The sequence below is a fragment of the Catharus ustulatus genome, chromosome 26 (assembly GCF_009819885.2).
Source record: "Catharus ustulatus isolate bCatUst1 chromosome 26, bCatUst1.pri.v2, whole genome shotgun sequence".
NCBI lineage: Eukaryota > Metazoa > Chordata > Aves > Passeriformes > Turdidae > Catharus > Catharus ustulatus.
The window spans coordinates 2,847,020-2,869,198 of NC_046246.1; the positions used below are offsets into that span (position 1 = coordinate 2,847,020).

General features: G+C 42.3%; 1 protein-coding gene across 1 annotated transcript in view; it reads right to left on the reverse strand.

The window, feature by feature from the left end:
• Window positions 1-22,179, reverse strand: part of RLF (RLF zinc finger) — a 43,527-nt gene that overhangs the window by 15,763 nt on the left and 5,585 nt on the right. The window contains exons 3-4 of the mRNA XM_033080669.1: window positions 17,156-17,237; window positions 7,120-7,252 (exon numbers count right to left, since the gene is read on the reverse strand). Coding sequence (XP_032936560.1) covers window positions 7,120-7,252; window positions 17,156-17,237 — 215 coding nt within the window. The remainder of the gene's footprint in view (window positions 1-7,119; window positions 7,253-17,155; window positions 17,238-22,179) is intronic.

Sequence of the window (22,179 nt, forward strand, 5' to 3'; positions counted from 1 at the left end):
ATTCATTAGATACATTTTAGCAGTAAAGATTTCCACTCAAGCCACTAATACCCCATGTAATGCCAAAATATGTAAAATGAAGTTGAGGGTGAAAATATCTTTGTGGGACTTCAGAATTGCCTTTAAGACATGTTAGGTTTATGCTCTTCAACAAGCAGATACTCCTAATCATTATGAGACTTGATGAACTAATTCAATAGTAAAAATGCCACTTCAGATTATTTTTGTAAATAGCAAGCACAATTTACAGTAATTTCATTATTATAAGCTGCACTTTGGGTTCAGACCAAAATTTTAGTCAAAATGGCGCAGCTTATAATCGTGAAATTACTGTACTTATTTGGATTAAATACCTCTCAGATTTAGTTACATTCTCTTCCCAGGTGTTTATCAGAAACAGAATTCAGCTGGAAGGGATGCACAAGTCCTGCTCCTCAAAGGACTACCTCAAATTAAACTGTATGACTAAGAGCATTGGCCAAATGCTCCCTGAACTCTGGTGGGTTTGGTGCTGTGACCACTTTTTAGGAACAAGTTCCAGTATCCAATCACCCTTAGGGTGAAGAACATTTTCCTCATGTCCAACCTGTGCTTACCCTGACACAGCCTCAGCCCATGTCCCCCTGTCCTGCTGCTGTCACCAGAGACAGGGGATCAGCACCAGCTGCTCAGGCCTTCTTGAGCAAGGTGCAGACTGTGATGGAGTCACCCTGCAGCATTCTCTTCTCCAGGCTCAACAAGCCAAGCAGCCTCAGCTGCTCCTCGTGAGGAGCCTCCAGACCTCCCTCCACCTTGGTCACAACCTAGTAGTCTGATGTCCTTTCTGCATTGGAGCACCCAAAACAAGACTCAAGTGAAGCCCCTTCAGCACAGCAAGGAGCTGGACAGTCACCTCCCCGTGACTGGCTGGGGATGCTGTGCCTGGTGCACCCCAGACACAGCTGGCCCCTCTGGCTGCCAGGGCACACTGCTTACATCAGCCCAAATCCTCCATCTCCTGGTTTGTCCATGTAAACAGGATTACCATGTCCTGGTGGAGAATTCATGACTTACTCTTGTTAAAGTTCATATGGTTGGTGACTGCTCAGCTCTATGTGGGTCTCTCTCTAAGGCTCTCAAAGAAGATCACAGATCCCAACATAGTACCATCAGCAAATTTATTTCATCTACATTCAACTTCTGCACCAACATAATTTACAAAGCCATTAAAGAATCCCCACCACTGACTGCTCACCAGCCTGACAATCCCATTCACTGTAACTCTTTGCACCTGACCTATCAGCTCACTTCTCACCCAACCTACTATGGACTTAGCAAGCTGTGTCCTGGGCATTTAATCCAGGGATGCTGTGAGAGACAGCATCAAAAGCTGTGATAAAGTACATGTACTTTGCCTTGGCTGATTGTCATGGTGTGACACTGGCCAAACACCAGGTACCCAGGAAAATTGTTCACTCTCACTCCCCTGCTCCATCAAGACACAGGAGAGAAAAATTTAATGAAGGCTTCATTATTTAAGGACTGTAAGAAAACACTGCAAGGGCAAAACAAGCTCAACTTAGAGGTACAAAGTAGTTTATTACTAACAAAATCAGAGGAGGATAATGAGAAGTAAAATGAGCCCTTTAAAACACCTTTTCTTCCCCCAACTCCTCCCTCCTTCCCACCAACAGTGCTTTTGGTCAGTTCAAAACCCAAGGTTTTTCTTCTGCTGCTCAGGGAGAGGAGTCCTTCCCCTGTGAGGCTGCTGGGTCCCTCCCACCACAGACAGTTCTCCATTAACTTCTCCAGAATGGCTCCAATCTCATGACCAGCAGTCCTGCCAAAACTGCTGCAGCATGGGTCACTCTTGCACAGGGTGCAGTCCTCCAAGGACAGGCTGCTCCAGCCTGGAAGCAAGAGTCCCACTCTCCACTGGGTCTCCACTGGATCACAGCCTCCTCCAGGCATGCTCGGGCATGGGCACCTTCCCCAGGGGCTGGGGGTGGATCTCTGCATGTCCCATGGATCCCCAGGGGCTGTGGGTGGATCTCTGCATCCCTGGGGAACTCCAAGGGCTGAGTGGATCTCTGCATGTCCCATGGATCCCCAGGGGCTGTGGGTGGATCCCTGCAGATCTCCAAGGGCTGTGGGTGGATCTCTGCATGTCCCATGGATCCCCAGGGGCTGCAGGGGCACAGCTGTTTCACCACAGCCTGCAGAGCAATCTCAGCTCCAGCACCTCCTCCCCCTCCTTCTCCACTGCCTTTGGTGTTTCCATGCTGTTTCCCTCACATGTTCGCACCTCCTCCTCTAGCAGAAATTCAATTTGCTCCCACTTGTTTCAATTTTCTTCTTAAATATTACCACATTATCATCTTTAAGTGGCCCAGCCTTTGGCCAGCAGCACGTCCATCTTCAGAGCCATCAGGGACTGGCTCTGCTGGACATGTCAGAAGCTTCCAGCAGCTTCTCACAGAAGCCACCTCCAGCCCCACTATCAAAAACCAGGCTGTGCAAAACCAACATGATGAGATCATATGATTCAAAATAGCTGTGGTGCTATTTCCAGCTTAACATAAACATCCACACAAAGCCTTGATATGAGTCTCTGATGATCTGCACATCATTCAAAAGACTCTTGTGGATTGAGAGATGGTTCATCACATTCTAATACTACATGTAGTAATGCATACGAGCCAAGGAACAAACTGGCTGGTGAACTGTAGAAGGAATCATGGAAATGCATGAGACATTCTGATAAAAGATATTAAAATGGTGTTCTGCAGCAACTGTAGTCAATCAGTTATTTCTGGTTTCTGTAAGAGACTCTGGGTAAGTCAAAAAAGAATGCTTGCTTTAGACTAACAACTTAAAAAATATTTCTGTTCAACGGCTCTTCCACTATGTTAGCATCTTATTGCTATGCAAGATGGGTAGTTTAGAAATCAATGGTATATAAATTTCTCACAGAGAGTACTGTACATAACACAGAACCACAAAGTTTTCATGCTTGCTGCACTTAACATACTGCCCAAACAAACAACTGTGCTCTAACAGACATTACACTAGTTGGCAGAAAACTCACAATGTGCACCTGAACAGAAAATTCATTTCAGGTGAGGTACAGACCACATGCTGTAGTGAAACTTTCTTGTATTCTGCAGGAGTCAGCTTAGTGGTCCTTTAGAGAATCATTTTTAGATTCAAGTCTATGGTAATGATTTCTGTTTTTCACAGGAAAAACCACTGAGCATTAAACTCTTGACCCAGCTGACACTTCACATTAAAGGAACTTCAATGGATTAAGTAAAAAGTGCCTGACCAGGAGGCAGCTTGCAGTAAGATCTCCAGTTGCTAGGAAACAAGCCTCCTCTCTTCCTTAAAAATTGCATCTGTATGACACTGCTTGAATACTTATGGAGGAGAGCTAACAGTGCTTCAAGATGGATATTTGATGTGAGACTGCTACCATGACACGATGGCCAGATCACTGTTGAGGGAAAAGAAAGCTTACCCAGCATCAGATCAGTCACCTCTCCAAGTGGAACAGCTATTCTTGGGCCTAGCAGGAATGGGTTTAGTGCCCACAAGCAATTCAAAGATTCAAAGCAATTCTCTAAGTCCCTATTTCTACACCTCTTGCCTCAGCAAATCCTTTTTTCAGGTCCATAAGGGGAATAAAAGACATACTAGAAAAAAAATACTCTAATGTAGATTCCTCTTGTTTACACAGCTAGACATGCACTTGGCAACTTAAATGAAGTTTTACTAACGTGTCAGAGCCAGCAAGTCAAGACATGGGAAGTATTTTAAGACTACCTGCAGCCAGCCAAATTAAACACGTTCAGTTTAACAGTTACATTTTTATCTTGCAGCATAAATGAGAGGAACTTTGATGGAGGTGGATGCACAAGATCGTCTCAGCTTACTGCAGCCTTTGAGAGTAGTCAGTAAGCACCTGGTCCCCAAGGGGGGCAGGTCTGTGCCCTGGGGCCAATCCTTTCACACCTAAGGGAGTGCTTAGTGAACTTTGCAGAGGAGGCAAAAGACAAACTGAGCTCCTCTGTCATGCAGATGTAAGTGATGATGGCAGGAGCAAAATTCAGAAATGAGTCACTAGTCAGACATCCATCTTAGCACTTTGCTTTACTTATAAGTGGAAAGTTTCCTCTTTTCCTGAAAAAGGAACAAAACCTGAGGAACAGACAAAAAAATGAGAAGAGTTGTTTTCCCTCAGAGAAACTAATTTTGTACTCAGTCCTAAATCTGTTACATTTCCATACATGTCCATGAATAAGACTTTCTTGTTCCTTCTCTTTCTAGATCTCCTGCTGTTATGTTTTCTGTCACAGTGTTCTATCAAACAGCTCGCTATAAAAATCAGCACATACACCCTGCAATCCCTCCCTCTTCCAAATCCTTTAGCTGAATGGGCAGTGCAGTTTTAAACTCTGAATGTATCTTAAGAGCTCTCTTAAGCCAGGACCACAAAGCACCAGTAAGAAATTCCTCTCTCACCCAAAACACTTGCAGTGAAAGATAATTTAAGTTACACCACAATATTGTGAATACAACCTTTATAAAGCATGCATGGCACTAGAGCATGAAAAGACTGTGGTCACTATGAAACACATTGCAGAGAACCAGCACTGGGTGAGCATTCCTGCTGAAAATCCCTGTGGAAAGGACAAGAAGACAAGGTGCTGAAGTGCAGGAACATGTTAAGTACCCACAATGACACTGAGGTCTGTGTATTATACACTAGCAGGGTGTTGGATGGTGATCCCAGCTGTCCTACAAACCAACTCTCATCAACACAGACAGAGCAAGTTGTTGGCATTCATCTGCTGCACTCAGCAACAAGCTCACCCCAAGCTCCTCAGGGCATGTTTAATGGAAAAGTGTGGGGGGAAGTCTTGGAATCAGCATTAAAGCTGTGCCTGAGGCACAGAACTACATGGGATGTCACAACTGCTGAACAGCATCAATTATGGTCCCATCAGGATGCTGGTACTGTTTAGTCACCTAAAAGGCCTAAAAGCCCTTTCCCCAAGCAAATATTAATGCCCCAAACAACCATCCTCGCCAGCTGACAGTAAAAATTAGGAATTACCAGCCTAGCACATGCAGTGCAATTTATTAAAAGCCATAGGAAGCAGCAGACAGAACCCAAGCTGCTATGAAACTTCTGCTGGAACAAATTAGGCAAACCATATTTATATTTGATGTCAGTTCCTTTTCCAGGACAGTGCATTAAAAAACAAAATTAAAATTAAAACCTCTAAACAAGAAAGGCAAGAACTTGACACACCATCAGGACTGTTCACTCAGGTAGGTATCTGATGATCATTAACATGAACTACCAGTGGATAAAACACAGCCAGGCACACTGAGCTGCTCTCACATCTGCCTTACAGTGGCTCACAGCATAAAAACTAGGAATTCTTTTCAGGTACTCAGCACAAAAACCCAAAAAGCATGAAATACAAACTATTCAAAGAAACTAAGCTTTAGATGACTGAAAGAGATACTTTGTGAAGCTGTTGTTGTACTGAAGGATAAAATGGCAGTTTGACTAAAGGCAACTGAAAATCCATTGCACTGAAGCTCCTTCTGCAGCCCCTACTCCCAAGCCTAAAAGCAGAACTCCTCTGGGACCTGCAGGAAGTACATTTTAATTCCTCCTACTTACATCAACTGGAGCCTGCTAGCACAGAACAACACATGGACTGAGGGAGTGACACAAGTGAAAGAAGGAAAACAAACCTCTTAACTCATCAGTGACTTACAACCCATTACAGAAACTAGGATTTACTTGATATGATTCTGAAGGTAACAAATGATTACATTTATTTAGTAGACATCTAGAGATAGTTGCTCAATACCAACCACAACCATATCCTACACAAGGCCAAGAGAGTAATTCCAGCTGCTCAGTTTCTGCAAGCAAAATAAAATCCCAGCAGCATTTGACTCCCCGGCACAGAGAAAAGACAGGACTGAACAACGAAAAGGAAGCACAACAAAACCAAATTTTACTAACACATGGTATCATACACATCTCATTGCTGTTTTCAAGTAAACTGCTCCTATTTCAACTCAGTCTTTGTCTCCCTCTCACCAGAGGGGGTGGGGGAAAAGGGAGCAGCTGAGTGGGGCTTAATGTTTCCAGCTGAGTTTAACCACAACAGTTCAGATGTTTCTGCCATGCTATTAATACCTGCCATCAAGGCTAGTGAAGACTGCAGTCCAACTTGGCTGCTCTTTTTTTAGCACAAAGAACAACATACTGTCTCAATAACTATAACATGTTTTTATTTAATTATTAAAAATACTGACATACTGCAACTCAAAGAGAGCCTACCCAAAGTCAGAACAAAGGATTCTGCTATGGAAGAAAACTTAAATTAAAATAAATTTTTGTTCTCCTTTAATTTTTAAGACTTTAATTTAAACTCTTCCCTTCTGTATTATTTTTCACTTTAGACTACCAGAGGTAAACTGCAGTCTAGTGCACTGCTAATGAAACAGAGAAAATACCTACAAGTACTTAATGGTACCACTAAAGGAAGAATTTAACAGAACATACTAGAAAGACTATATTACATAAAAATGACACCTCTTTTTTTAAGTGACTCCTTTTCCTCACCTCTCAGCAGTTTCTGATTCAAGATCTTATTTCCATAGTCTAAACACAAAGCACCTCCCAACCTAGAGCTCATAGCACTCCACACTGGCACATGAATCTTTTATGCCTCTGAAAAGGACAGACATACTCAACTCCTCCCTGTGAAGGGTTCAGGAAAACACTTAAAAGCACAGAGTTATAACAAACCAACCACCTCAGGAAGAAAAATTTCTGTACTTTTGTGATGGAAAAAGAAATAATTCTTTTTAAAAATGAAGTTTCAGAATATTCAAACTGATGGACAGTCCAGTCCAAGCAGAGATGGACACATTATTCAAAATGCCAGTGAGACAGTTTCATAATAAATATTATTTAACCACATGTGAATACTACTGCACAATACAACTTAAAATGCAACTCTCTTCTGTCTTCAAATCACAGCTTACCCACCAAAACTGCCCCAAGTAATTTCTGAACAATCACACATCACTCTAAAAACACACTCTTACCTTCCTCAGTTTCTACAGGTTGCTGGGACAGAATTTTAAGAAGAACTGGATTTTTCCATACCCCTTCCCTTGTGATATCCACCAATATTTGGAGGTTGTTATTCCCAAATTCCAGTAAAGCATCATGTGAATCCTATAAAATGTAAAAAAAAGTCATTAAAAATCTTAGCTAAAAATTAAGCCAATGCAATTTTACATTATCTATCCTAATATTTCACTACATTCTAATACTTTCACACTATTCCTCTCAGTCATTACTGCTTTGACAAGTTTGCATTGGGATTTTAATAGTCCAATGTCCTTTAACTTCTCTAATTCTACCACAAAACTTTTCAGTCTCAGACTACTGAGTTTACTAAAATGGTTTAAATCAAAAAGCCTATTCTGTAGTTGTAACTCTTCTGCAATTTCTATGGTTCTCCATGCACATGTGTATTTATAAAAAAATATAAAAGGAATTGTATAAAAGACAAAAGATGATTTTGTATCAAAGCATAGAATGCTATTGAAATACTCAGAAGAAAGACTAAATAGTTTTCAAAATGAGTAACAAAATATTAAGTCTAAAACTGTACATTTAGTGTTAACACTAAAGATGAGCCAGTCAATTCACCTTGAGAAGCATGAAAGCCATCAGTCACTAATTGAAGAATGCCACAGGAGAGTTCATCATTAAGATGAAAACATCCTTCTACTGGAAATGAAGATGCAATTTTTTAGAAACTTAGAAATTTCCTTATGTCCAGTGCATTTACTCTAAGATCCAGGGATTTCTGATCCCAGCAGCTTTGATGCTGTGGAGCCTGACCCAGACACTCTCACCCATGAACCTCTAAACATAGCACATTGCTGTGATCAGGGCCCTGCTGCTTTGAATTCTGGAAATCCAAGATAGGAGGAATTTAAAAAAGACATTACACATAGGAAGAAGCTAGAGTCTAACATAGAAAAGAAAGCAACTTGAAACAAATTCCAGGCATTTCATGACCCTGGTACAAAACCAAATGAAGCGTTCCTTGAACTGAAAGAATTAAAATATCACCTTTTAGAATTTCCTAATGCTGACAAATAAAGCCAACTAAATGTAAGCAATTTCTGGCTACACCTTCAGTAAAAATGCTTCTCACAGCAGATCTGAAGTTCAATACATGGCAATGCCCCCTAGTTCTGGTGAGCTGTTTGTATTTTTAACAAAACCTTTAACCTCAGGTTTGCTTTTGATAGCCTGTGTTGTATGCTTTAGATAAACTGGAATCAATTCTATGTTCTGAATTATCAGAATGAAACAAAGCTGGTGCTATGACCACTAAAATATGGGAGTAACCAAAGCAGTTTGTAACATGGGCTACCAAAAAGCACCAATGAACTGCTCTCCACAGTGCATCACACAGGACATGTTTAAATCCATGAGTTACCTTTTACAGCCAAGGCAATCTGCTATGAAAATGACCATGATTTTCCCACTAACCATTCACAGTGAAGGGCATCTTAGCATTTAATGATTAGATGTATTTTAATAAATGAGATATTGATGTTCAGTATCCAATATCAGATGTAATTTCAGACCATCTTCACTATTTGGATACAACAGCATTTCCTTTCTAGTACTGCAGCAAACTGTGCTGCACAAATCTCTGCTCAAGAGAAATTGAATTTTAACTTCTGGGCAAAGCATCTCCCCACTAAGGAGTGAGGCTTTATTCACACTAAATTACATTCTTGCAGGCCTTCCTGGTCCCTGGCAAGGTGGGGAAGAGGCATGAATCAGCATGACAGAGGAGATTTTAATTACATTAGCATCCTTGATATCAAACAGAAGCCAAGGGTGATTATGGATGTCACTGCAAGTCTTGTACTAGGCTCTGTAAGGTCTCAGCCACTGGAGAAACACTTCCAGTGACTTGAAGATACACCAAGAGTAAGAAACCCTGGGGAGCTGCAGGCCAGTCAGCATAGCCTGACCCCAGAAAGAACATGGGACAAATTCTCCTGGAAACTACATCCAGCAATCTGACTACCTTCTGTAAGCAGCTACAGATGACATTAGTCATACTTGGCAAGGCTTCTGACAACCTCCCACAGAATCTTGAAAACCAAATTGTTAAAATAAGGAAAAGTGGACAAAATACAGATTAAAAAACCAGCTCAACAGCCAGACTTTTTTAAAAGGCTTGTGACAAACTGTACAGAACTCAACTGGCAGCTGTGTCCCAGTAGCACTTCTCAGGGTCAACAGTGAGCTGTATTTTTAACACGTTTATTGTCTGAACATGGGACAAAGCACATTCATTATCTGCCATCCCACAGCTCACACAGAACCAGGAGAGCAGCTGACACTGCTGGGCAGGCAGCCATGAGGACATCCAACAGGCTGCAGAACATCACTGACAGGACTCAGTGAAGCTCAACACAGGCAAATGAAAGTGCTGCACATGGTACAACCCCAAGAATCAGAACAGGTTGCTGACCAGCTGGCTACATTCCAGTTTGGCTCCACAGGTCTCTAGGGTCTGAAATTTAAGGGTAGGTCAGCAATGAGTTCTTACTGCACACAAGGTTAGCCATGCTGAACAGTGTCAAACAGAGCATAACCAAGAGATTCCTGAAGTGTTTATTCCCATTTGGCATTTCTGAAATTCCACTGCAGCACAACACCTAGTGTGCAACCATCCTGTACAATTCATTTGCCATAGTGGTGTACATCCAGCAAAGACCACCAGCACAAGAGAGAGTGAAAAGGAAAATCTTAGAGCTGTCTTAAGGTGAAAAGGAAAATCTTAGAGCTGTCTTTATCTTCACTACATTGCCAGAAGGCAGCTGGAGCTGTCTAGCAAGGGAGTCATGTGAAAGGAAATTCTGTAAGTGTGTGTGCAGGAAATGTTTCCATATATAAAACACTCATTTTGAGAGGACTAGTTGAAGTTTGAGCATTTTCCATTTCTTAGAGACAACATTTGGTGGGGCAGGACCCTAAGCAACCTGATCTAAGAAAGCCCTCTTACTCTGAAGAGCTGGAACTGAGCTTTCTTCCAGTCAACTCATGACTCTGGCACAACAGAAACCTTCAGAGAGCTGCAGATTGAACACACCAAAATTTCAAACTGTCAGAAAGCAAACTGAAACTGTCTGACAGCACTCCTTGTGGAACTCAGGGCTTCTGTCCTACACCAGTATTTTTCTGACTGCAAGAACAAAACCAAACCAACATCAGAAGAGAGCACAAAAGCACACATTAGAAGTGTGTGCAGAACTACAGTGCAGACTTCCACTTTCTAAGGACCATAAAATGAGAAGTCTCACAGCTGAATGGAACAACCAAGCAGTTTTAATAACTTCAACAATCTCATCTTCTTCAACAGTACCAAAGATTTTCTGTAGATATTGCCCCAAAGATAATTTTATTTTTAAGTAACTTGCAATCATGTTCCAACTGTTAGCTCATAGCAACCTGCTAAACAAAATCACTGAAGACCACACTACTTCTAAAAATGATTTTAAAGGAGGTAAAACTAGTGAGTTATTGGTAAGACCACCTCAAAAATCAGGTGTTGGTGCTAATTGGCAGATGAAATGATAGCCAAGTAGGATGCATGCAGTGACTGATTTCTGGCCTTGAGCTTGAAACACTACTCACAAAGTTAAAAGTAATTTTGGAGTGTCATAGGTGGACCCTAAAGATGCAAGGGACTTAACATGCTCTTGACCAGAGCTCAAACTGCTCTTAGCAAACAGCATTGAGATTGACACACAAAGCTTTCAAGCTGTGTTTGAGCATTTGAGAACATCACTTAAGCAATCTTTAGGCTCTCATAGGATCCTGCTCCTCCTCTCAAGTCTTTGCTTCCAGTGCAAGCTGGAACACTGAATAAAACTCACCACAAAGACCCTCAGGGACAAAGTGGGTTTTTTTTGTTTTTCTTTTTAAAACTAAAGCATGATCCCCACTTGACACTGAGCTAAATGGCATGCCAACAGAATCAGCCAGGTGAATGGCACACAATGCTACTGCCAAAAGATGCTCAAGTTGTAGCCTCAGAACAGCTTTAAGAACATCACTAGAAAACAACGAACTGATCCAAATTTGTATCCATGAAATACCTAACACAGCCCAGTTTCTGTAGCTGGCAGTTACTTCCTATGGGAAGTCTATGTACATTATTCTATCTTCAGTCATCAATCAACTTGAGGATGATTGAGAGAACAGCTACAGGTGAGCAGGTAGAAGAACTACTGGATCTTTCCTAAAGAATCAACAGGATCCCATTCTAACAACCTCTACTTTCCAGCTGCACATTACACAGCATTAAATCTTTTCAAATCAACAGGTTGCCAGAACATCCATGATGCATTCTCTTCCCTCACACTAATGTTAGAGCATTAATCTCTCTGAGTCTCAAGTGTAGGTCAGGTCAAAGAGTAACTCCAAAACACCATCAGCATTTAAGAGCCTATGCATTCAAACTTCACCTGGAAGATTAACTCAGTGAGCTTTACTGAGCTCTGTGAAGGCATTCAGCACAGGAGTTATGCCCCAGAAAGGAGTGGAACTATCAATCAAAGCACTGAAGAGCTAGAAGCCACAGCCTCAAACAGCCAGAGCAGCCCACTTATCTGCCAGCACTATTGGAATGACATGGCTGACAAAAAAGAGAATTAAAAATCACAACCTGGACACAAGTGAGGTACTGAGGTACCACTGTCTCTCAGATTATAACATTCAATGATCCAGACATCCAACATAAACAATGCCTTCCCAATAGCAACTGTTCCCTAATCTGAGGGGTTTGGAATGCAGTACAGAGCCAGCAGAGCCCAGTCCAATTATGGGGATCAATCACATTTCAGCACCTCTGGATTAAGGGCTGAAAGGACTAAGAAGGTGAGAAAGGGGCTTTTGATACAAGAAAACTGATTTGCTGAGTCAGCACTGTGTTTGAGATTCAGGGGATCAATACCAAAATACCAAATATAAAATTCACCAACATATGTAGCATAAGTTATTAACTACTGTAAGTACACTCCCCTTCCACTACAGTGCTTAGCTGAACCATATTGGACCTGCTGAAGAATATAAAGCTAATATTAATGGGAATAGATGCAAAAAATATATTATGAAGACATCAAAAGTCTTTGAAGAAACTTAATGCAACATTCATGTATAGAGATCTCCTTAAATTAGAACAACACCATAAACAGGTTCTAAATAGCAGGACATAAAACATTTCATTCTAGATGAAGTCAGGAAGGAACAGCATAGTAAGAGCCTATGGACAAAGTTCAAAGAAAAGACAAGCCTTGGAACAGCTTACTGAAGATGTCAGGATTTTTCAGTCCTGGCAGTTTAGAGTGATACAGCTCCACAAAAGCTTTTGTCTTATGCTCACCCTCAACTCAGTTTTTCTAAATAAAGCACTGATGTTCTTTGTAAGGCTTGAAGGGAACCCTGTTCCACAACCCATATCCAATACCCAGAACATCACATCTCTACTCCCACTAAAGATGTCTTGGAGCACATGGTTTTACCTTCTTCACCTGACTGGATTATATCAATGCACACAGTACCTCTCCACCGAGTTCCTCCCCCAGATTAACAGGGTTTATTTGTATCAAGAGCCCTGCTGTGACTCTGCCACAATCCTTAAACTTGTGTTTTACAGCACTTCCTCACTTGTCTGCATCCTTCTGCTTGCTGCCACTGAATAAATCCACGCTGAGACTCCTGCCATACAATCTTGCACCTTGCTTTCATTTTGCCCAAGCTGCCTCTGATCTTGCTTAGGGATGAGGAAAACTGGACTCAGGACATAACTGCTGTGAGGATATCAGAACAAATAGGTTCAGACACCAAATAAAGATGTTGACTGCATTTTGTATATAAGCTGGACATCAGTGACACTCCACTTTCAGGTCTAGGACACTCCCCCACCTTGATGCTTTGAAATGCAAACCTTCACTCACCTTTCACTTCCTGGAATGAAAATTTATTTGAGGTTTCACTGACTCCCATTACCCACCTAGATTATCACAGAGCAACAATTACTGCAGGCAGGTCAGAAAAATATCTCCCATATTAGGAGTTATAGCCCTCTGAAGTCACACTGGTCTGTTTTGTTAGGAAAGCAATAAGCACATTTACATCCATCAGTCTTGGGCATGAGGTAACTTAATATTCTGTGGGGTTTTCCTACTGGAGATCTGCACAGCAACACAGTCACACAGGGGCTTTAAACCTACAAGACAGCCTACAAGTGATTCGTGTCTGAAGGTCTCTGTAGTCCTTCATGACTTACATACTCCTCCTGTGGTGACAAGTGGCTTCCTACTGAACTCCAAGGCAGGGTACAAGCATTCTCATTCTCATACTGTTGCCAGAGAGCTACTTCAAAATCTTCTTAAAAACACCTGTTTGTAATAGTCCACAAACCTCTTCAGCAAGTTTTAAGAATACCACCTTGTTTATCAATTCACTGTCTGAACTATGGGGAACATTAGGTGAGTGTTGAACTTGGAAACTGTAGCTTCAAAAAGTCACTATAAAAGCCAAGTATGTATTACTACTCCTGGCAGCAGCACATCTTGAATTTTCCCTTGCTTCTAAAAGTTGACATGAGAGGTCTGAGCTTGTGCCACCCTTTGTAGAACCCCAGAAGATAAGGGCTGACATGTGTGTCTCAAACACCAACACTGAGATGCTGAGGACCCAAGCAAGGATTGCTGGTAATAACACACAAGGATTGTTGCTAATAACCAAGGACTGTTGGTAATAACACTGTGAGAAATAACAAAATGTGGCTGGAGAAGGGGCCATGTGGACCTAGGGCAGCACTTTCCTGTGAAAAACATCCTTGTTCCTGGAGATAACCACAGCACAACCCAGCACAAGCTCAGGCACGAGGTTGTGAAGTGGGGATGGATGGTAGCAGGGTGATCAAGACCACCCAAGATCTCCAAAGCTCTCTGACCCATTTCCAGAGGGTCTGAAAAACTGGACTGCACTTAACTGCATAGCTAATTTGCATTAAAAGTGAGAAACCTGTCTTCAGGGCAGGAAAATCTATCCATAGAACAGCACCTCCAATAAGCCTTAGTGCTAGCTCCAGGATCCCAGACATCCCATCAGCTGGACCAACACTGGAACCAAGACTGGTGATCTCTTTTTCTCTCTTGCTCTCTCTCCTCATTCTTACCTTACCCCTTTATCCAATTCCCCTGCTGTGTGCCTACATAGTAGGTCAAGCACCAACATACCAATTTCCACACCAAGCATGTAATTTGCTAATAATAAAACTTGGTGAGTTTTTGCATATCCTCTTCTGTAGATTCTTAAGGCCACAAGCATTTACAAATCTTGGATGCTCCATCCCTCTTAAGAGTGGGACATCACACCCTTCTACCAATGGAATTTAAGAGCTCCCTCCCAACATATTCAGCATAACCAGAGCATCTAACTGAACTAAAAACCTGCTCTCTATTGACAAAAGTATCAAAGTTCCATCACTTGTTTCAAAATCCTACAAATGCACAGATTTACATATTATAAATTACTAAACTTGGTAACAAGAATTCTCCTTGCAGATCCCTCCAGTTACAAGCTAGCAACTTTTAGAGCTGCACTGTAACTCTGCTACAATGAGCAAAAGCCTGGATATGTTCTCCCATATTTCAAATATGAGAGAATATCTTGTTTCAGGTCTAGGCCATCTCAGTTACAAACACACTTGCATTTTAGTTTAGGGTTAAATCACAAGGCTTAGGGGAGACCTAATCACCATCTTCCAGTATTTAGTGGGTAGCTAGAACAATCAATAGATACTCCCCTTTACAAGAACTCACATGGAAAAGACATGGGGTAGTGAGTACAAGTTACTCCTGGGGAAATTCTGATTAGACAACCAAGGAAAATTTTTCATAATGAGAAGATTCAGCCTCTGGAATAATCTCCCCAGGAAAGTGGTGTATTCTCCAACACTGGACAATTTAGCTGGGCAGGGTGATGGCTATCTTGTCTTGACCCTTCTTTTGTCCAAGAAAGGTTGGACCAGATGATCCTTGAGGTGCTTTCAACCTGGAACTGTGATTCTGATTCACTCCTCTTTACCCTAAATGACTGTATTAGTAAATTAAAGAGGAGCTACTTTGGAAACACTAAGTTTCAACATCTTACATCAGGCCTAACATAAAAGATTAAACTGTGGCTGACCACCCTCATCTGTGGCACCCCCACAAATGAAGGGGTTGGGAGCACAGACCCAGCCTTTGGCAAAGAGCCAAACAGACAGCATAGCTGGGTGTGGATGATACAATTCCTCCAAAGCCATCTTCCCCTGGCACTTGCTATAATAGATAAGGTATCCTAGATACCAAGGTTGAGACAAATTCTTTGAGAATTTGGTCACTCTCTAACACCTTGGAAGATAATTGGTTAGAAATTAGTTTGTGTAATTGGTCAGTTCACCTTTAGAACTTCTCACTTAGATTGGATGCTGTTCTTTGTATAAATTTTTATTAGCTGTAGTTTGAATTCCCCCTGAACCTATAAACATGACTGACTGCCCTTTGTCTCTGAGAGAATCCTGCTTGCCCACCCTTGGCATGAAATAAAGATTCTTGTGGAACACAAGCAAGGCCTCTGGTCTTTCTCTGCTGGCTGATGTGAGCTCCTGAGAGATGGCTGATGGATATCAGCACTCTCAGGTCCTGGTAAAACAACTACCAGGGACCAAAAAGGAAGTCACAGTTGGGCATTGTCAAAATGACCTGCTACACCTCCAAACCTGGCTCTGGAGTGCTGCAATGTCCATTGTGCTCTGTTACAGCCACCAAGGGAGTTGCAGGACCTCTGCACTCAAAATAAAGGACAGCTCCTGTCTCCACTAAGGCCACAGGATTTAAACTGTACCTACTGCATTTCTTTCTAGTAGCAAGTACATGCCACACCAAACTGTTTCTAGAGTTTCCAGGATAATCAACATTCAGGTATTTCAGGAAAATGAGGTTTCTCTACACCTGGCATCACTCAAGCACATTCCATCTCTGTCCCTTCTAATACCAGCAGGCTACAGAGCTCTGCTAGACTGCTCCTCTCAAAGTGACAGGTTTACTCATCTTCAGTCTACTGAAGTTTTCACACCTCCTGTTTCCTTGACTGCAGGGAAAACAAATGCAGAAACTCAGTATCAGCATCTTCAGAGCTAGTACAGCAGTAGCCAAGCCTCAGGGACTGAGAAAATCCCCAAAGGGGTATAAGGTCTTGAGATAAAGACAGCTGCATTGTCTAAGCTCACTTCCAACTATTTCCTGCCAGGGTCTTCACTTCAGTAACTTACAAGTGAGATTGGCTTCCAGCTTCACCAGACCCAGTTAAAGCCAGAACAGGCAACAGCAGAATCAGAGCAGTCCCTGCTCCTGGAAGGGCCCATCAATATGAACACAGTAATACCACTCCTGTCTTTCAGCTCCATGAGGAACACCAGTTCTTGCAGACAGCTAGGCACAACCTCCAGACCAGAACTCAGAAAACATCTCTTCTTCCTACACAGCCTACATTAGTCATCTTGATTTGAGTGTAGGAATGTTGTAGTATGAGCTTATTTCAGCTCCACTGTAAAGAAACACTTCAGGAACCACATGAACTAAAGACCTGTTCTACCATTTCCATCCCTCTCAAATCAGGTACAGACACTAACCTGCCACTCAAGACCTCCACAAAAGCTCTTTTATCATCAAAGCAATGCTTCAGAGCTGGTAAATCACTTCATTTAACTCTGTCTCTCACAGAAATCATTCAATCAAGACTTACTAAGGCTCTCTTGCTTTAGCTGACATCAACCATGTGGCTATAAATAAGCTGTTGGGCCTTAAGACTCCCAATACATTTGCTGCAGTTAGACTTCTGCTGCTCAGAAATTTTGCTGCCTAGGTAACAGCAATGCAGGACAAATTGAACTCAGGGGAAGGGTAGAAGAGAAGGAATACAACTACAGTTTTTTATTATTTTAAATATGTAAATTGCAAAAAAGAAATTCAGAACACTTACCTGAATGGATTGGTGGAATCCTAACCACACCTCATGTGGCAATTCACTTTCAGGAATTGAAAGCAGTAGCTCAAAACAACTCCTGGAAAAGCAAAAGGCAAGTAAACAAGCTACCTGAACACATTCTCTTGTTACATTGAATAACATTTCTGGCACACACTACTTAGTATTCTAATGCTTATTAGATAAGCAATGACAGTAACACTGAAACATGTTAGATGGTGAAAATCAATTAAAGGCTGTTTCAGGCATGATTCATCATATGGAAACAGTGCTCCTTTTTACTACACACAATCTCTCTAATAAAAGATTACAGCTACTCTTATAAAATAGTCCATTCAACACGGCTCAGGAACATTGCATCACAGAATTCTATTCTTTCTTCTCAAAGGAAACCTAATAACCATTCTAAACAAAGCTCACTGGAGTCCAGCACGCTCTGCCTAGGGGGAGAATGAAAGCCAGCTTCACCAAACTCAACATTTCAGCCCTGACATACATAAGGACAAAACCCAAGAAACAGCCTGACAGAAGACACATGCATCAGCATAAAAATCTGGACAAATATGTCCCGAGGAGCATCAGCACCTAGAGACACTTTATGAGCCTTTGATACCCATGGGGGGAGCATTCCAATATCTACAGCACACACTGCAACCTGCCTTGGTGCCATCACTGCTGCCTGTCTTGTTCTCAAACAGAGATACAACCTTGTACAGAACACATGGATAGCCTAAAACCCCACTGAACAATTAGATGTAGTCACACTCAAAGTGTTAACCATGACACTGCCTGGAGATTCACAAGACTTACACACAGCAGAAGCATTTTTATAAATGGTGACAATACAAGGAAAGAAAACAGATCTAGGACACCACCTATAAAAAAGCACTGAATCGCTGCTAGAAACTACATCTACACTGTTAGATAATTCCAACTCTTGCTATTTTTTCTTCAAAACATTCTCTCTCAAACATTAAAAAGAAGAATGACAGGGCAACATATTCAGTCTTATGATAGACAGACAGAAGAACTGAGCTTGGGGAAGTGGAAAAGGAAAAGATGACCATAAAGCAAGCACAAGTTTCACATTTGCTTAGTATTCAAAAAGAATGTCCATTTTCCTCCTGACTTCTGATAAATGCATTGAAGTTACCTACCAAATGCTATGCCTACTCAGTTTTTATCCAGATTCAGCATCATATACATCAAGAAGATGAAATGGATGAAAAAAGCTCTAAGCACTTCCATTAGATTGGCAGAAAATACAACAGCCTTCACTACTGTTATTCCATCATTATTCACAGCATTAGGCACAAGACTGCAGATGATGAAAAAGCTGGCAACAGGAGCAGCAGATATTCCAGCTGTCACAGGTTTAACAAAATAATCAGGACTTTGTTTTGCCTTGCACTCCAGCTTGGTAGTACAAGTTAATTCACCAGCCCAAATGTTTAGACCCAGGTGGTTACTAACAGACTATCAAAACCAACTTTAAGAAACACCTGAACCCTATTTTAACATAAAAAACCCAACAAAACAACTACAAGAAAACCAACAAAAACTTCTCAAAACCAACAACAAACCAACCAACCAAGAAAATCCCTAGGTATGTGCTCTGTTTTCATCCATTTCACACAGACTCTGCACCCAGTAACACATTTGCAAACTTCAAGGTCAATGTGCTTTTGTAAAGTCCTACCTATGTCCACTTCCCACTTCTAGAATTACTTTTTCTAGAAGATTCCTTTTCCATGTATAGGATATTGGTTATGTAATATAACAGACTTGAAGAAAATTACAAAGCAAGCTTTTAAGCATGATTTTTTAAAGTTAAGCATTAAGTTGCTACTTGGACAGTGAAAAAATCTGCAATTATGTTTTTAAATAATTGTATACACAGAGTGAGACAGTCTAGGAAGACAACAGGATTTAATTTATGCCTCCAGAGTTATTGTCTGTTACAGTAACACAGGACTGATAGCCAGTGAAAGACATCTCTGATCTGGCTAATTCTTTATTAATTCTTCTGCAGAGTCAGTACCTTTGAAACATTAATACTGGGGGGAGGGGAGTGCACTGTGCTTTGGGGCTGTGAGAATAACCTGCCCAAGTTCCACCTGAGCAAAGCAGCTAAGCCACTTCATAGCCAAAAAGAACATTCCTGTGTCCCATCCACACACACCAATTGTCACATCTGCAATCTAGAAGCAAGATTGCAAGATGCTGGGTTGCAAGAACAACCACTCCAAGCTTTGTTTTTGTTTCCTGAGGTTGGACAGTGCACCTACAATATCCCACACTGCATGAACATCATGTTCCTTATGGGAGGCACAGCCCCTAGATCATGTCAGCTGTACTGTGAATGCACAGGGGACCTCAGCAGGCAGCAGGGAAGAGCACAGATACTGAGTTTTGTTGTTCCTGGCTCACCCTGCTGAGAAAGATGTTCTTTTCCTTCTCTCCAGAAGAAATGTTGAAAGGGAAGGAGGATTTCAGTAGGAAGTAGAGCACTTCTGCTTTCAAACAGCAAATTTACTCATTTCACTGCCAATCAGGGTTCAAGTCGGAAAACATGTGGTGTATGACAGCTGTGGGTAACCCAACTGACTCCCCAAAAATCACAATTACATGGGAACAGCATGTCTTTGTGTCCCTAACTAGGAAACAGTCTTCTTCCCTCATGGAACCTCAACTTTTATCTCTAATTCCCTGCTCTAACCTCTCACTCCCTTGGAGACTTATGAAAAAGAAAAAACGTGGGAGAGTTAACTTGGGTATGCCATTTACCTCACCCTTTCTGTTCCTCATTCTTTAGATTCCTTTCAAAAGTGATCATTATAAGAAAGAGGAGATCCAACAAGTCAGCTTTTCTAACACAATGTTTTCTGAATTTGCAAACTACAGCAAACTTCTCACACTGAAAGCTGGAAAAAAACATATTAGCAAAAGCAGAATATTCTGATATTTCTTAACAAGAGAAAAGCAATTATGATACAGAATTGTGATTTACACCCCAACATATCTAACAGTAGCAAAATATATAGAAAAAACTCCAAGTAGAGATACACAGCAAACAGACACTAAAAGACAAACTTTTAAAATTATGTACAGTAAATTCACGAATACAAGCCGCACTGAATATAAGCCGCATCTCTGGGTGTTGGCAAACATTTTGGTTTTTGTCCATAGATAAGCCGCACACGAATATAAGCCGCTTTGTCGTTCGCAGCGAGGACCCTGCGTGCAATTAGTAACAGAACCGCGGGAGGGCGGGGTTTACTGGCTGAGCTAAGGCTGTGCAGGCTCGGCCCGCTAGGGGCCGCTGACAGGGCCAGGTGGTCCAGCACGGTGCTGCAGCTCGGGGCCGGCCGCCGCTGCCTCTGGGCTCGGTCACCCCGGGTCGGCGCTGCCCCGCGGTGGCAGGCAGGGACGGAGCTTCCCCTGCTCCTACGGCAGCGGCGGCGGGCGGGGATGGAGCTTTCCCGCGCCCGTGGCGCCGGCGGCGGGCAGGGACGGAGTTTCCCCGCTCCTGCCGCGGCGGCGGCGGGCGGGGACAAAGCACCCCGTCGGCTCCCCGAGCCGCGGCAATGGCGGCGCCGGCTTCCCCCCCCCCTCCCCGGGCCACGGCAATGGCGGCGCCGGCTTCCCCCCCCCCTCCCTGGGCCGCGGTAGGGGCGGCCCGGGTCCCCCCTCTCCTCCCCGGGCTGCGGCAATGGCGGCGCCGGGCCCCCCCCCGTCTCTCCCCTGGGCTGTGGCAGAGGAGGAAAGAGAGCTCTCCCGCCTCTCTCCCCGCCCCCCGTGCTGCCTACAGGGAGCTAGGCTCCACCCACGGTGCAACAAAGTAGCGATTTGTAACAATCGCAAAATGCCGACTTTGCAGCTGCTCGGCTCAGCACTCTGGCAGGCACTTCTGAGGTTGTATTAGCCGCTCCTGATTATTAGCCGCATTTCCGGTTTAGGAGCAAAATCTTAGTCAAATTGGTGCGGCTTGTATTCGTGAAATTACTGTAAATATGAAAAAACAAAATACACAAGCTAATTAACAACAGTGTGATGAGAACAGTAATACTTTATCCTTAAGGGGCCAGTCTGCAAAAGCAATGAAAATAGTCTGCCAAAAATGTGTATCCTGTACCAGGTAAATGATTTAGCAGTAAAGTTTTAGGTTTCCATAGTGACAAGCTAAGACACACTTCTCCTGATTTCACATGTGTTCAAAAAACCCAAAACCACTCCTAGTTCACATATTTCTCACAATTAAAAAGAAAGTAATTCAAGGCACCATTTGGAGATAATCTGGTTCTGAGTTGTTCATTTATATTTCAAGTCAGTCCATTACAAAATAAACATTTGACCAAGGAGTTCACTGCTAAAGTCCATATTAAAGAGAATACCTGAGTTCAGACCACAAAACAAGAGACTGATAAAAAACCCCAAATCTCTCACAGAACCACTTTTATTCTCCAATGATCTTCATATTGAAGGTTCTAGATCCTCATCCTCCCTCCTCAGATGAAACCTCACCAGCAAGGAATGAGCAGCACATCACTTCAGGTTATACTGATTGTACCCATTGCACATTAAAGCTCTCAGGCTACTCTTCAAACCCAAAAAGCTGCTCTGCACTGAGGACAGACTTTGAGGAACTACAAGATATCCCAATTCAGCTGATGGACTGTAAAATGGTTCCCTATTCTGTTCCAGGAACTGCTGTGCTTTAAATCATGTCTAGGCTGCTTTGCAGTCTTATAGCACAACTCAGGGTGCCACAAACACAAATCAGCTTGTCCTTTCCAACAAGGGACACATTCAGAATGCCCCTGCACTGAAGGGGACAGGACACACAAAGCTGGAACTGCAGAGCAAGGGATACAGGTTTATCAATCCATGCATCAAGGTCAAATATTGAAGCCTCTGTTTAATGAGTACTACACTAAGCTTCTTCTACAGAAAATAATACTTGCAGAATGTTTACAGAAAGAACTTTCCTAATACCTACATGATTATCCAAATACAGAAGA